The sequence below is a fragment of the Cydia fagiglandana genome, chromosome 5, assembly GCF_963556715.1.
Source record: "Cydia fagiglandana chromosome 5, ilCydFagi1.1, whole genome shotgun sequence".
Taxonomy (NCBI): domain Eukaryota; kingdom Metazoa; phylum Arthropoda; class Insecta; order Lepidoptera; family Tortricidae; genus Cydia; species Cydia fagiglandana.
In genome coordinates this window covers 1,057,903-1,073,075 of record NC_085936.1, presented here as the reverse complement: position 1 = coordinate 1,073,075, position 15,173 = coordinate 1,057,903, and the positions used below count along the sequence as shown (strand labels likewise).

Sequence of the window (15,173 nt, the reverse complement as noted above, 5' to 3'; positions counted from 1 at the left end):
TGTCTTTCATCAGATCAGCTCGATGCACATGCACTACATCCTGTCATTAGGTATTGCTTTGCTTAGAAATCAAACGCGTTTCGTTGGCATCGCGTAGCTTATATTTATCGTAGTAAATACATGACTATTATGTATATTATGTTGTGTGGAGAGCCACCATAACCAACATTTCAAGTGAAAAGTATAACTTAAGAGCCCTTCAACGTGCACACTAGCGCCACAGCGAAATAATCGTGGTTATTTAAATTTAACGCAAGATATTGAAAAAAGGGGGCCGCTACGTATGTATTGTGTATTCAAGTACCTTTTGAATACATCATACTAGTTTTTATGTTGCTGGTTTCGTCAATCTAGAACTCAAAACAAAAACGGCCGTTTTAACTTTGGACGCATAGATTCGTCAATCTCAAACTCAAATCCAGCAACATAAAAACTAGTCTTATGTATTCAAAAGATACTTATATACACAATACAGTACGTAGCGGCCCCCTTTTTTCTATATATTTCGTTAAATTTAAATAATCACGATTATTTAGCTGTGGGGCTCTTAAGAGCCCTTCAACGTGCACACTAGCGCCACAGCTAAATAATCGCGATTATTTAAATTTAACGAAAGATATTGAAAAAAGGGAGCCGCTACGTACTGTATTGTGTATTTAAATACCTTTTGAATACATCAAACTAGTTTTTATGTTGCTTGATTTGTCAATCTATGCGTCCAAAGTTAAAACGGCCGTTTTTGTTTTAAGTTCCTAGATCAACGAAACCAGCAACATAAAAACTAGTCTGATGTATTCAAAAGGTACGTAAATACACAATACAGTACGTAGCAGCCCCCTTCTCTCAATATTTTTCGTTAAATTTAAATAATCACGATTATTTAGCTGTGGCGCTAGTGTGCACGTTGAAGGGCTCTTAAGTTCCACTTTTAAACATCTATAAGTTGTCAGTGTTTCCGGTAATACTATGCCTTAAATCCTTGTATTAAATATATACATTTTATTAAAAACACTTCGTCATACATATGTTTCGTTAGTTTAAATATAAAAAAGCAAAAGAAATTGTATGCATCTTACACAAATCCACTTAAAAATCATTTAAGAATTTTTTTCTAGGTAATTAAATGATTAATATTCCAAAAGTGACAAACATTTTTTGCAATCTTTCCCCATACATAGATACATTACCAAGGTCACATCACGCGTCCTTGCGGTGCGTAGACGCATATAAAAGCCGCGTCCTGCCGACAGATGGCATCAGTCGTTGGCGAGCACTTCCCGAGTTAGGACCTCCCAAATACATCAATTAGCAAATATGAAATCGGTCAGTGAAATATTTTTTTTTAAGTTACAGTGACATTTGTCTTTGGACTTTTTTTAATGGATTTTATGATTATTCAAAACTAAATAACATAATTGAACATGACTTTTTCCATTGAATTACATGTGGTGTAATTGTAAGAGAAATAGGAACAGTTTGCTATAATTACGATTGGTGATAGTGATATTATTTAAACAATAAATAAGTATTATTTATTATACATGGTGGTTATATATGGTTTATTACACGAGGAAACCGAATAATTTTAACAGCGTATTCATGAAGTCGTAAGAATCAAAAAATGTTGTATGGATCCTACGGGTTGGCATTTGGATAATTTTAGTGGCGTGATTATTTGCATTTATGTATCTAAAAAAACAGTGACGAAAATATGAAATATGAACTGTATTTTTATTCAATCTTCTTTTTCACTTTACTCTTAACAATGTGGTTATTGTCATTATGTCAGCGATTGGTAACAAGCTGACACACGTTTTTTTTCTATCACCTTCCTGGCATATTCGTGTTACTCTTATCTGAGGGCCTACCAAGAAAACCACTGCAATTTGCAAGAGTGATAAAGAGGCAGAATGGAGTTTCAATTTTCAAGGTAGACATTTTGACCGTATTTCCAACACGTTTAACATTGTTCTTATTTTACAGTTCGTCGTATTCGCCCTGATCGTCGCGGCCGTCGCCGCCGCCCCGCAGCGCAGCCCTGACGCTGACGCTCAGGTCCTCAAATACGACGCTGAGAACATCGGTGTCGATGGCTACAAATTTGCGTTAGTACCCATTTATTACATCACATAATGCTTATTTTATTCCTTTGACTACAAAAGGTTGTTCAAATACCTATTTGAAATACATATTGTTAACAAGTTATCGATGAGGTGCCTACCTAAATACCTATTTAGGTAGGCACCTCATCGATAACTTGTTAACAATATGTACCTACATTTAATTTGTTAATATACATGAACGTGTGTTATGATCAATATTTTATACAATAATAAATAATTTGGCGGTTATCTAATTAAAAAATGTTGTACAAATGACCTATCAAAATAATAAACAATACGAAATAATAATAAAAAAATGCGGGTCACTTCTGGATGAGATAAGCTCAGGAACAGGACAAGTGGCTTGCTCGAAGAGAATCTTATGATCAGCAGTGGGCGATAAAATGCCGATTTAATGATGAAAACTAGGAACCAATAAATGATGTCATATAATCAGATAACAATCTCATTTTAAATTGAACAGTCTCAAATTTAAATGTCTTGAAATCTATAATGATTCTAATTAATAATACGACTTACTAGTTTGGTACGATGACCCAAAATGCGTCTTGGCCTCCAACTCAAGACCACGCCATTTTACTCGGTCCTGCGCGAATTCACGCCAGTTTTCACTGACGCCGAGCTCCCGGAAATCTGCCTCCACTCGATCCGCCCACCGATACTTAGCACGACCTACAGGACGGCGTCCAGTCTCATTAATAATGAAATTATCTTATTGTTTACAGTTACGAGACCTCCAATGGCATCCAGGCCCAAGAGCAAGCTCAGCTGAACAACGCTGGCACCGACAACGAGGCCATCTCCGTCCGCGGCTCCTACGCCTACACAGGCCCCGACGGCGTCGTCTACACCGTCACCTACATCGCTGACGAGAACGGCTTCCAGCCCCAGGGCGCCCATCTCCCAGTAGCCCCTTAAATTAGCCAATGACCTGAACCAGTCTAGTCCCGTTATTAATAAATTTTTAGTTCGATTGTTTTAATTTTATGTTGTAGTTTGATTGTTTACTAGCGACATGCCCCGGTTTCGCACGGGTTACACAAATCCTTAACAAATTATACACCTACTTTAAATCTTCCTCAAAAATGACGCTATAAGTGAATTCCGCATGAAAATCCGTTCGATAATTTTTGAGTTTATGGCGAACATACAGACAGCCAGACGCGCCGGGGCACTATGTATTATAAAGTGTAGGAGGAGCAAAACTACGCCTACACCAGCCCCGACGGCGTCGTCTACACCGTCACCTACATCCGCTGACGAGAACGGCTTCCAACCCCAAGGCGCCCATCTCCCAGTAGCCCCTTAAATTAGCCAATGACCTGAACCAGTCTAGTCCTGTTATGAATAAATTTTTAGTTCGATTGTTTTAATTTTATGTTGAAGTTTGATTATTGACTATTGACATTCCCCGGCTTCGCACGGGTTACACAAAGCCTTAACAAATTATACATCTATACACTAAACCTTCCTAAAAAATGACGTTACTGATAAGTGAATACCGTATGAAAACATGTTCAATAATTTTTGAGTTTATTGCAAACATACAGCCAGACTGGGGGACTTTGTTTTATAAGGTGTAGGAGGAGCAAAACTACTGAAACGAGCGAAAGACACTTGCTGATTGCAGAATTTATATTTCGTTAAAAATTTTTTTCGAGATATTATGTCCGGTTATACTGACACACCATATTATGTCGGTTGCTTTGCACCAACAACGCTTTCCACAAAGCAACCGACAGGGAGAAGTGGAGCTGCCATAGGAAAAATTAGCAAGCGGAGTAACGATCCTCAGCAGTGAGGTACCGACTTAGAAGAAGAATACTGACACATCCGCTAGTTTTCGTAGCCGTCCCCGCGTCTTTCACTGCGAAGATGTTTGGTGCGTGCGTGGCGTGTATGTTGTTTTAGTTTTGATTCGCAGTGCAAGTTGATAATTAATGCAACCTAATAAAACTCATCTCTAACAAAGAAATTTGAGACTACTTTGGAAAAATTAACAAAAATAAGAAGTTAATCAATTATGCTTTATATGACATCCGCTTACGTGTTTGTCACTTTCTTTCGATGTCATTATATGCGGATTCTACTATATAATTACTTTTTTTTAAATATAAATCAGTAAAATAATCCTTTACAGCAATTTGTTGTATGTAGATACAGATGTGATGATGGATAAATGGATTTCGAGGGAATTGATAGGCCAATCCGGAAAAAAAACTGAAGTAAAATTAATTCTATACTCTTTGCTACGTAATATACGGTAGTGTAAATGTGCCCGCTTTGCTCTCCACTGAGTAATTGTGACCCAACAGTTTTTGTTTACCTATGAAAACTATGTCACAAACATCATTTAATAAGTGTTATAACATAATATGTAGTATTGGTGGTCTTCTTTAAATCGGCATATACGAGTAGGTACCAAATTTTAATGCCACAGTATAATATAATTTTAACATTTAACATAAATTTTGAATTTCTGAATATTTTGGCTAATTAAGGAGTGTACATAAAAATATTGTAAAAACACCTGTAAACCAACCCTTAAAATAGCAAAATAAATTGATTGATTGGTTGATTGATTGCTTGATATATATATATAAATAAATTGATAATGTAGGCACATTTTACAATAACTCTGGGTGTGAAATCGACATTTGAGAATTCAGATACCACAGATCATTTTGCTGTCGTAATTGCGTTATTTACCAAATCTGGGGCACGATTATTATCTTTCTGTACCTAATAATAGTTACATTTCCTGTTATGGTAACATTCCATTTCTAACCGCAGCTGCACTACCGGTACTGAACGCGTCGCTGTCATTGTCAATTTCCATAGTAAAATTGACAGTAGTGCAGCTGTCGTTGGAAATGGAATGTTACCCTTACTCTTCCTTTTCCCAATATATGTAATTAAGTGTTTTGGAAGAATCTTCTTCTTTTTCCTCGCGTTATCCCGGCATTTTACAACGGTTCACGGCAACCTGGGGTTGGCTTGACAACTAATCCCAAGAATTGGCGTAGGCACTAGTTTTTACAAAAGCGACTGTCATCTGACCTTCCAACCCAGAGGGAAAACTAGGCTTTGTTGGTATTAGTCCGGATTCCTCCACGTTTCCTCACGATGTTTTTCTTCACCGAAAAGTAACTGGTAAATATTAAATGATATTTCGTACATTATTAAGTTCCGAGAAACTCAGCCGGGGTTTCAAACCGCGTCCTCCAGATTGAATGTCGCACGCTCTTACCGCTAGGCCACTAGCGGGGTTTTGGAGGAGAGTCTTTTCATAACATGTATTTTAAATCTAGAATAAAGCATGTTTTTCTAAAGTAGATATTAATTGCCACAGTTGCATTATTGACGCGGCTGCCAATCTGATTTATGATCAAATTGGCAAAATGAGCGTTCAAATCACGACAAAAACGCTGATGCAGACGCAATCCGAATGACACCTTTACCCCAACTGATCTGTCGGGGTTCTAAATGAGTTGGTTAACTTCAAACTCTGATAAATCCAACTGTCAGATTTTGGGATTTTGTTTTTAAGGACAGGTAAGTTATAGTGTAGAGCATTTCGCCAACAAACTGTCAAGCAGTTTGGCGAAACCGTATCATTGTAATTGTGTATTAATACCTACTTCTGTTAAAAAAAGCGGCCAAGTGCGAATCGGACTCGCCCATGAAGGGTTCCGTAGCAGCAAGTAACATAATAAAATTTCGGTTTACGATTTATGACGTATAAAAACTACTTACTAGATCTCGTTCAAATCAATTTTCGGTGGAAGTTTGCATAGTAATGTACATCATATATTTTTTTTACTTGTATCATACTCTTATTTTACAAGCTAGGGGGGGGGGGGGACACACATTTTACCACTTTGGAAGTGTCTCTCGCGCAAACTATTCAAGTATTCAGTTTAGAAGAAAATGATATTAGAAACCTCAATATCATTTTTGAAGACCTATCCATAGCCCACACGTATGGATTTGATGAAAAAAAAAATTTTGATTTTCAGTTCTAAGTATGGGAAACCCTAAAAATTGTAGGTTTTTTTCTATTTTTGTATAAAAATCTTAATGCGGTTCACGGAATACATCTACTTACCAAGTTTCAATAGTATAGTGCTTATAGTTTCGGAAAAAAGTGGCTGTGACATACGGACGGACAGACAGACAGACAGACAGACAGACAGACAGACATGACGAATCCATAAGGGTTCCGTTTTTTGCTATTTGGCTACGGAACCCTAAAAAGGTATTTCTTAAGAAGGTAGAGTAGATTTATCTGAGTTTGAAATTAAGCGACTCAAATATTTTATTTTTAGTAAGTAGCTATAACATGGTGGAGGTGTATATGCACAAATTCCGAGTCAACAAATTGGCGAGAAGCAGCGCCGGAGAAAAGTGGCGCTGTCTTGTGTTGTTCCAACACAACAAGTCGAATATCATTTTGGGTCACAGACAAGCCATCCACCAGACTGAGCATAGTCGCGCTATCCTCTCTGCCACGCATACGGTAATTTTACTCCATGTTCGAGTCGAAAGTGTCTTTGTGTGACGTCCGTGTCTTTGAACGGACCAATCACGGCACGGGACTTCGCTCACCTCGTCCCGCGCACCCCCACATTTTCGGCATCATCGGTTGCATGAAATAATTGCTCTAAACTCGGTCTAGAGGATTCCTAGTCTATGTTTTGAGTCACTGAGCTAAGCTGATATATAATTACAAATATCAGTAGGTATTTAGAAATACACAAAGCTTAAAGCTCCTAAATTACCTATAAGGCTTTTTTTAATTCACACTCAGTAAAGGTAATTAACAAGCAAATCCACAAATATATCTAACTCTTTTAAGAGGCTACTTAAACACCATTTCTTATCTCTTCCTTAATACTTTTAACTGGTTACTCTTTCTCTATGGCCGGCACTGTTGTATTATTTAAATTATATGTATATATAAGTATGTGTATGTATTGTATATGCAATTATGTATTTTTTTTATTTGCATGGTAATTTGTCTGTTTTCGATGTATTTATTTTATTTTCGATAGGTTTCTTTCATTGCATTTGCAACACCTACTGACATGTGTAAATTTATTAATTTCTGCTACCCAAAGGTTGTCTGGAAGAGATAGCTTTTTAGCGATAAAACCGGCTGTTGTTTACCTCTGCTTGTATTTCTGTTTTCTTTTATATTGCTGTAAAGAGTATCTGTTTTTTTAAATATTGTAGTCAGCAAACGAGCAGACGAGCCGCCTGATGGGAAGCGGTCATCGTCGCCCATGGACATAAGCAACATCACAGGAGCCACTTAAATTATCAATATTGTATTGTGTAACTAAAGAGGAAAATGTGGACTTCTTCAACATACCTCTTCATAAAGTAGTGTATAGTGCGACATAAAATAGTAGAAATTAAATAAAATGAAACTAAAAAAAAATCCATATTAAATCGTTGCCATGTTTATTTGTTTAAGCTTTTTACGTCAAAAATGTAAATGTTACGTAGAAAGTGGCGCCCTCATTTATTTTCTACAATTTCTTGTCGGACTATACTTTCCTGATCGATTCGGTTTTTAAATATAAAATAAAAATTTGCCAAAATTTTCCTCATCAGTAGGTGCACCAAGGCCAAAATTTTTTTGAGCACTGATTTAAATATCTAAAAAGCACTAGTGGAATAAATTTCTAATTCCGTCAGAACCTGATATCCTTGTGATGAGCCGGACGTATAAAAGGCGTGTTCTGCCTAAATCTGACATTAGTCTCTTCTCAAGTCTAGCCTGACTACTCCGATCCGCAAAAATGAAATCGGTTAGTGATTTTTAGTGTCAAGTGTTTGGATTGTTCTTTTGTGATAATTGTAACTTTTTGTCTGTGTTGATAAGGATTCTAACTGTTATATTAAAGGAAAAATATAAAAAATCACCGCTTTCGGCATCACTCGAGTTAGCGACCTCTCGGAACACCGGTTCGATTGCTCTTAACCAACTGGGCTAATGGAAGCTTACCAGAAGAGTGACAATTTATATTCTTTTTCCTTTAATAGGTATAAAATAATGTAGCATCGCTCGCGGACGTATATTTGTGATACAAATTAGTTTAGAGAAGTTTAGATAAGGCCCACATTTTTATGCAATTAAGAATTATTTAGGAGTTTGCTTGCAAAAAGCAAGTCGTCACTTTTTTATAAAAACGGTAGGGAAGTTTAGTGCCATTTGCAGCCTGATTCAGTAAAGCTAGCATAAATTAAACAACAAAATAATCAAAAGTGCAAAATAAAATACAGTAAGACATACCTAAGTATTAACTATACTTATACACATACCTATGTTTTTTAGAATACTGCTCTTCCGAAGCCATTATTATAGGTAGTTGAATAATGGTATTTAAACTGTCTATTTAATCGTGAACCTGTGCTTAACGCTATTAAGTGCTTAAATGGAAACCTAGGCCCTCCAAAACACGTTGTGCGAGTTAACCCATGGAGCGCCCCAGAATTACTGTAGTATGGAACTCCTATACAAGTTACCAGCACATGTGTGACAGTAGGGCGCTCCACGGGTTAAACATTTAACCACAAAATTACCAGTTATTTATTTACCTACTTATTTTTGTGCAGTTCATCGTATTCGCCCTGATCGTCGCGGCCGTGGCCGCTGCCCCGCAACGCAGCCCTGACGCTGACGCTCAGATCGTGCGCAGCGAGCTGAACAACATCGGAGTTGAGGGCTACCAATATGCGTAAGTACAATTACAATATTGTTTCTTTAACGGAGCAGAGTTGTTGTTTACACCTTGTTAATTGAGACCCGATGTGAAATATATCAAAAGGTGAAATCTTGTGCGAGAGTTTGAAGGCATGTAAGGTGAACAAATTTTGCTGCTAAGTGAAACTAACATTTATTTTCGCACCAGAAAACGTGAGAAAAGAACTATAATAATTATTTGTGCTAGCCAACGTTACAGAGTCTGTGAGCTTTAGTCTCCCCTACGACGTTAGGTTCAGCCACTAGAAAGCTTCTAAGAGGATAATCTTCCTCTCAGCAACTAGTAGCATATTTTCTTCTTTGAGTCTTCTTCTTCAACTTTGTATTTTCCCGCGCGCTAGCGGTAGCGCCAGTAGTATCTGCTTTCCTACTCAATCTTCTCAACTTTGCCCGGTCTTCGTCATCCTCAGGTGTGAGATGTAAGATTGTTCTCTTCCATGTCCGCTTCCATATCAAGACGTTCAGTCAGCGCTTCTTAGTCCTTCTTTTTCTTCCTTGAGTAACGTATGACAAATATACCAAACAAGCATTTGCCCCTTTTAGTTAAAATGATTCTCTTTCACAGCCTGGAGACCTCCAACGGCATCAAGCAGGAGGAGCAAGGGCAGCTTGCGAATGTTGGTACCGAGAACGAGGCCATCCAGGTCCGCGGACAGTTCTCCTACTTGGGGCCAGATGGCGTCACCTACACCGTCACGTACGTCGCCGACGAGAACGGCTTCCAGCCGCAGGGCGCCCACATCCCCCAAGCTGCTTAAGTTGGATCCCCTGTATAACCTGGCTGTTAATAAAGTTTTTGTTTTTATGTTTTAATTTCACGTTGTTGTTTTATTATGTGAAGTGAAGGGGAATAAAAAATAGGAACTGATCTTGAGATCTGAACCAGCAGCTAAGAGTGCAATCAGGATTTCGGGATCAATGCCTTAACTTATAAATATAATCGGAATTTTTTCTTGCTAAAAATGCCCAATTGGACATAATATTACCATTGACTAGAATGAAATAATATTGATTCTCAAGAAAGTGGTATCGACAGGTGAAAGTTACCGAAAATATTTTGTTGTATTTTTTTACTTTTAAGAATAAAAAATATGGTTTACTACTTCAAGTACCCCAAATTTTCAAAAGGGAACGGAAAATGAATAAGTTATGGCGAATTGAAATTTCTAAGTGCAGGTTAATGTCACACTAGGAATAGGTTAGGAATAGGAGGGAAATGTAACAGGATACATATAGAGTAATATATAGAGTCTGTGCGGAAAGAGAAGAGTCGTGGGATTTGAGGGCGCGCCAGTGCTATTTTATGGTTTTTGCTATGCTGACAACACTGGTCACGTGATTATAGTACGACACTAAAGGTCATGATACTTGAATCCCTTTTGTTCCGGTTTTTTTTAACTCAACTCAACTAAATCCTCTGATTTAGCGCAGGCACTAGTTTTCATTTTAAAACACACTTGTTTTTATGTCTCAGATACTTAAAAATGAGACAGTGCGATTGACAAAACTGCTAAAACTAGTTAAGAATCTGCCCAATACAACTGTAATTTTAGTACCAAACAAGATAGTCTCATTTATGTACTGCCTAATCTGTGCAGTCCAACAGTTATTAAAACCGGGTAGATCGGGTAGAAATTGGGCAATAGAACTGTAATTTTATCGGGGATATATTTCACCCATTGTAAACTTGACTTGTAATGTATGTGTACATTATTAATAATAAATATGAATATGAATAAAAATAGTGCATAAGTAGGTAGGCCTTATTGAGATATGTCCGGTTCTCTCATCTCACGATATTTTACTTCGCCGAAAAGTCACTGCTAAATATGAAATATAATTTCGTAACTAACAGAACCTACAAATAAAGAAATATTTTATTAGAAAAAGTTTTATTCAGAACCTAGTAAACGAACTTACAAATAAAGAAATATTTTATTAGAAAAAGTTTTATTCAGAACCTAGTAAACGAACTTACAAATAAAGAAATATTTTATTAGAAAAAGTTTTATTCTTTGTAATCGAAGTCTGAATTAAAATATTCAACGTCACTTATGTTTGAGCTAGCTTCAAAACAACCAGGGACACTCATAGAGCTATCTTCATCTGAACTGGATGTGCTTGAATCCGGCACGTAGATTACGAATTCTTGCATATCACCTACTTAGCGGCCTTTTATTCGAGATACCGTAGGTACTTTTACACAATCCAGAAAAAGAAATTACATATAAATATGCATAAAATGGCAAGTATCAAGACTATTTGTCAGTTATTTTAAAGATCATGAATGACCTGCATATCTATGAAAATGAATATATTTTGAATGAATATACTTACCGATTATGTACCGGAGACAAGTTACTTAGGGGGCTTATTAAATAGGTAATTATTTAATATTAAATACAACATCAATACCCGCGAATAGCGGAAACACGTTCCGCGACTTTTTGTAAGTCGATAGTCGGCTTTTAGCCGTTTTCTTCCCGCTGACAAAACCGACCAATATTAAATATAATTTTCCTTGTGGTTTTATGTACGGTTTTATCGTGTTTTGAAAATATTTTATACATAAAACTTGCGGTTTTTGTTAATAAAAATATACATTGACAGAAGTTTGTTTACTTTTTACAAGACAGGTGTCAAAGGTTTGATTGCCATATAAAATTTAAAATGTTAGTTCCCGTTTCTGCCACGACTCTTCTCTTTCCGCACAGACTCTATTAGCGGAAGCAGTTATAAAGTTGACCTAAAAAATTTTTACTAAGCCATGAGCTTCATCACATATGTTCCTTGAGTAATTCTAAGCATTTCAAGCCTGGGAGGCAATAAGAAATGTGCGTCTACTCGGATTTGTAATGGATTCAAACTTTCAACCCCTTTTTAACCCTGTTAGGGGATGAATTTTGCAAAACGCTGAAATTACTTTTCCTGTCTTTTAATAATATCCCCAAATACATAGATTCAATTCCCGCGTACGAAATTTTTTTTGATATCCATACAAACTTTCGACCCCTTTTTCACCACCTTAGGGGATGAATTTTCAAAAACGCTGAAATCAATTTTCTTGTATTTTAATAATATATCATTTTACTAAGTTTCAAATTCCTATCTTAAAATAAAACTTGAACCCCATACAAACTTTCATCTCCTTTTTAACCCCCTTAGGGGTTGAATTTCTCAAAATTACTTCTTATCTCTTGTACAATTTAAAAATGTAATCTAGAGTGCAAATTTCAACTTTCTATCTTTTGTAGTTTCTGCTCTGCGTTGATGAATCATTCAGTCAGTCAGGACACTTGCATTGTACCCCACCCTCCCCGACTAGACGCACGCTTCTTTTTGCCTCCCAGGCTAGAAATGCTTAGAATTACTCAAATATCAGATGTGATGAAGCTCATAGCTTAATAAAAAAAATTTGGGTCATGTATGGCAGCGATACCTAACTGATTCCAGTATATGGATCGAGTCAGAAGTCAGAAGTCACAATCACCTGCCAAGACTTACAATAACCTGTACATTGATCACGGGTTAAAGTTAAGCTGGTTAGAGCGAAAAATAAATTTTTACGAATGTCTCACTTTTAGCATAGATGAATATAACTTCATACAATATTAAAATGATACTACTACATTAGTCCCCATTCCAAGTTCAGAGGCAAGTGAAAGTTAACATCCGTTACAAACTCCAGATTCCTGCCTTTAACCACTTGTCTCTACGAAACTACAACACTTGGGTCATGATGGTTCCCTACGGTGGTTAGTTTGATACTTATCTAATATTTTGGCATAGTTATGATATAAATAACATTTTCTGTGTGTGAGTTAGATGCAATACCGCGGAAGTATAGGTTGCAGTGAAAATATCGGACAAACTTCGTACGTGAATATTGTTGTAAGAAAAATAGGTATAATAAATTATATAAGATTTGTGCAACGTACATTTAAAAAAGTTATGTTTATGTTATCTATTAAATAGCATGATATTTTATTAACATAAATTGGTGCTTATAAAATCTAAAGAACTAAAACTGGAAGACCCTTGGCCCGTGGGGTCCGAACGCGTCCAGCCTTTTTAAGGATCTATCAAAAAGAATAGCTGACGCCACCGGTGACCGTAGATCTGGCAGCTTCCTCGCGCAAAGAATAAGTATTGCGATACAGCGAGGAAATGCTGCCAGCATCTACGGCACCATGCCGCAGGTGGATATTTTGTAATCATTTATTTTAAGTTTAGTTTTATTTATTTTTAGATATAGTTAAAGTTTTGTAGGTTAGTTATTTAATTATGTTTATATAGGTAGTATATTAATAGTTCAATAAAATTTAAGCTGGAAGAGGGATTCTTTTGGACAAGACAGGTTACAGTGAAAAGTGCTACTCTTTATTTTTTATAAAAGTCCAAAAAGATCAGATCAGAAGAGGCTGGCTCAACCGGACTCGGCAGGAAAGAGCTGGAAGTAGCCGCTCAAGATCGTGACAAATGGAGGATTCTTCTGCGAGCCCTATGTCCCTAATGAGGGATAACAGGTATGCATCATCATCAAGTATAAAACTTAAATAAAAGTAATGACTGGGCTTCGATAAACATTGTTTTAGTTCAACTAGAAACATTTTTGTTTCATATGAAAAAGAGCAATTAAGCAAAAACTCGATACAGGTTAAGATTTTTTGAGAATTACTCTAAAAGTTTTCAGTGTTAATTCTTCAATTTCTAATAAAATAATTTCCTTGATATTAGATTTGACATTTAACATTTTTAGACAACAGCATCGTTATATTAGCTAATTTAAAGTTTAGTCATAATTTAATGACTGCATTGGTGCTACCTACTATGTAGATTGAAACTTGATATCTTTGAGTCAACATGGTTATGAAAAAATATTCGGGTCTGAGGCGTAAAAATCATTAGAGAAAATTCATACAATAACTTAAGCTTATAAACAAAGGGGCAAGTTTCAAAATACGAAAATCATAGTTTGTCCAAGTGTGCGTCCAAATCTAACGAATTCTAATTTGCTTCAGATTGCGCGCCCAATCAGCATAACTCATGCAAGGCTCGCATAAAGCGAGCAATCTATAGAAAATTAGCACTTGCGGCCCATTCTGGCGAGTTCAAAACGCGTGTTATCGATATTGCTAATACAAAGTTCCTCCAAGGAGCCTTATCACACCGTTTTTGAACAAATCTTCGACTCTGAATATGGCATCACGTAGACATTTACATCTTGCTTGTCTTCTCTTTGGCGTTATAAATTGCAAGTCACCCGAATATCTATTCTCTAAAATAAATATTTCTTCTTTTCACAACCGACATGCCACGAGATCTACTCGACGTTGCATTTTAGAAGTACACCCTCATAGGACGATTGCCTTTACCGGTTGTTTCCGTTATCTCGCGACCAAATGCTGGAATGATATCCCTCCGCCTTTAAGACAACTTAAATCCAAAAAAACATTTAAAAACCACTTTAAAAAACTTCTCCTTGAAAAACAAACCGCTGGGATTCCATTCGGCTATTTGGTTGCAGATTTTAGGATATAACATGGTGAGGCTGGTGTCACACAACTGGGAGACTTACACAGTACACACGGGTCGATTTTACCTACTAACTAAGTATTTTATCAAAAAATTATCACACGACATGCACATATCACACTTACACTGTACGATTGTTTTCGACGTACGTAAATACTTCTACATAAATATAATATTTGTTGTGACCTGGGTTCCGGCAGAAAATCAGTGCTTTGCTCGAAAGAGCGAAGCGTATCACTGAGCCGTGACCCTTTTGTCCTGCTGCAACGCACACAGTTTGTACCTACCTACTTTTATAAAATTTTACTTTTGTAGCTACTCATTTCTATGCTATTTTCTTTGTAACTCAATTTTCTTTGTTAGTGTAATAATTATTGTTTTTTCTTTCTGTTATGATGTGTTTAAATTTATATTGTGTGTCATTGCAGCTGTCAAATAAATGATTTATCTATCTATCTATCTATCTATCATTCGCTAGATGTAGACGCACCTTAAGAATAACCAATATCATATATTTATGCTAACATTTTCATAACCATGTAATGTTGACTTTTAAGATATAAAGTTTCAATCATTCAAATCTACTTAGTAGCTAGCACCAATGCAGTCACTAGGTCATGAACTCATGACTAAATTATAAATTAGCTAATATGACGATGTTGTTTCTCTAAAAATGATAATGTCAAATTTAATATCATCGAATTTAATTTTAATAAAAATTGAATAATTAGCTTAACAATGAA

The 15,173-nt window shown here is 36.3% G+C and overlaps 4 protein-coding genes across 4 annotated transcripts in view; all 4 read left to right on the top strand.

Moving 5' to 3' along the window:
- Positions 1–15,173, top strand: part of LOC134664315 (neurexin-4) — a 426,329-nt gene that overhangs the window by 151,658 nt on the left and 259,498 nt on the right. The gene's annotated exons all lie outside the window — the stretch shown is intronic.
- Positions 1–15,173, top strand: part of LOC134664303 (L-aminoadipate-semialdehyde dehydrogenase-phosphopantetheinyl transferase) — a 264,536-nt gene that overhangs the window by 151,157 nt on the left and 98,206 nt on the right. The window lies entirely within an intron of this gene.
- On the top strand, positions 1,315–3,103 carry LOC134664706 (flexible cuticle protein 12-like). Its single transcript, XM_063521451.1, has 3 exons — positions 1,315–1,323; positions 1,984–2,105; positions 2,843–3,103. The coding sequence occupies exons 1-3, from the start codon at positions 1,315–1,317 to the stop codon at positions 3,039–3,041; spliced, it is 330 nt and encodes a 109-aa protein (XP_063377521.1). The 3' UTR covers positions 3,042–3,103.
- LOC134664775 (flexible cuticle protein 12-like) lies at positions 7,899–9,711 on the top strand. The gene is made up of 3 exons (XM_063521518.1): positions 7,899–7,939; positions 8,748–8,869; positions 9,461–9,711. The coding sequence occupies exons 1-3, from the start codon at positions 7,931–7,933 to the stop codon at positions 9,651–9,653; spliced, it is 324 nt and encodes a 107-aa protein (XP_063377588.1). The 5' UTR covers positions 7,899–7,930; the 3' UTR covers positions 9,654–9,711.

Excerpts from the sequence above, each read along its gene's own strand:
- LOC134664775 (XM_063521518.1), top strand. Across the intron at positions 8,870-9,460 it reads GTTGAGGGCTACCAATATGC|CCTGGAGACCTCCAACGGCA; the intron begins GTAAGTACAATT and ends TCTCTTTCACAG.
- LOC134664706 (XM_063521451.1), top strand. Across the intron at positions 2,106-2,842 it reads GTCGATGGCTACAAATTTGC|TTACAGTTACGAGACCTCCA; the intron begins GTTAGTACCCAT and ends TTATCTTATTGT.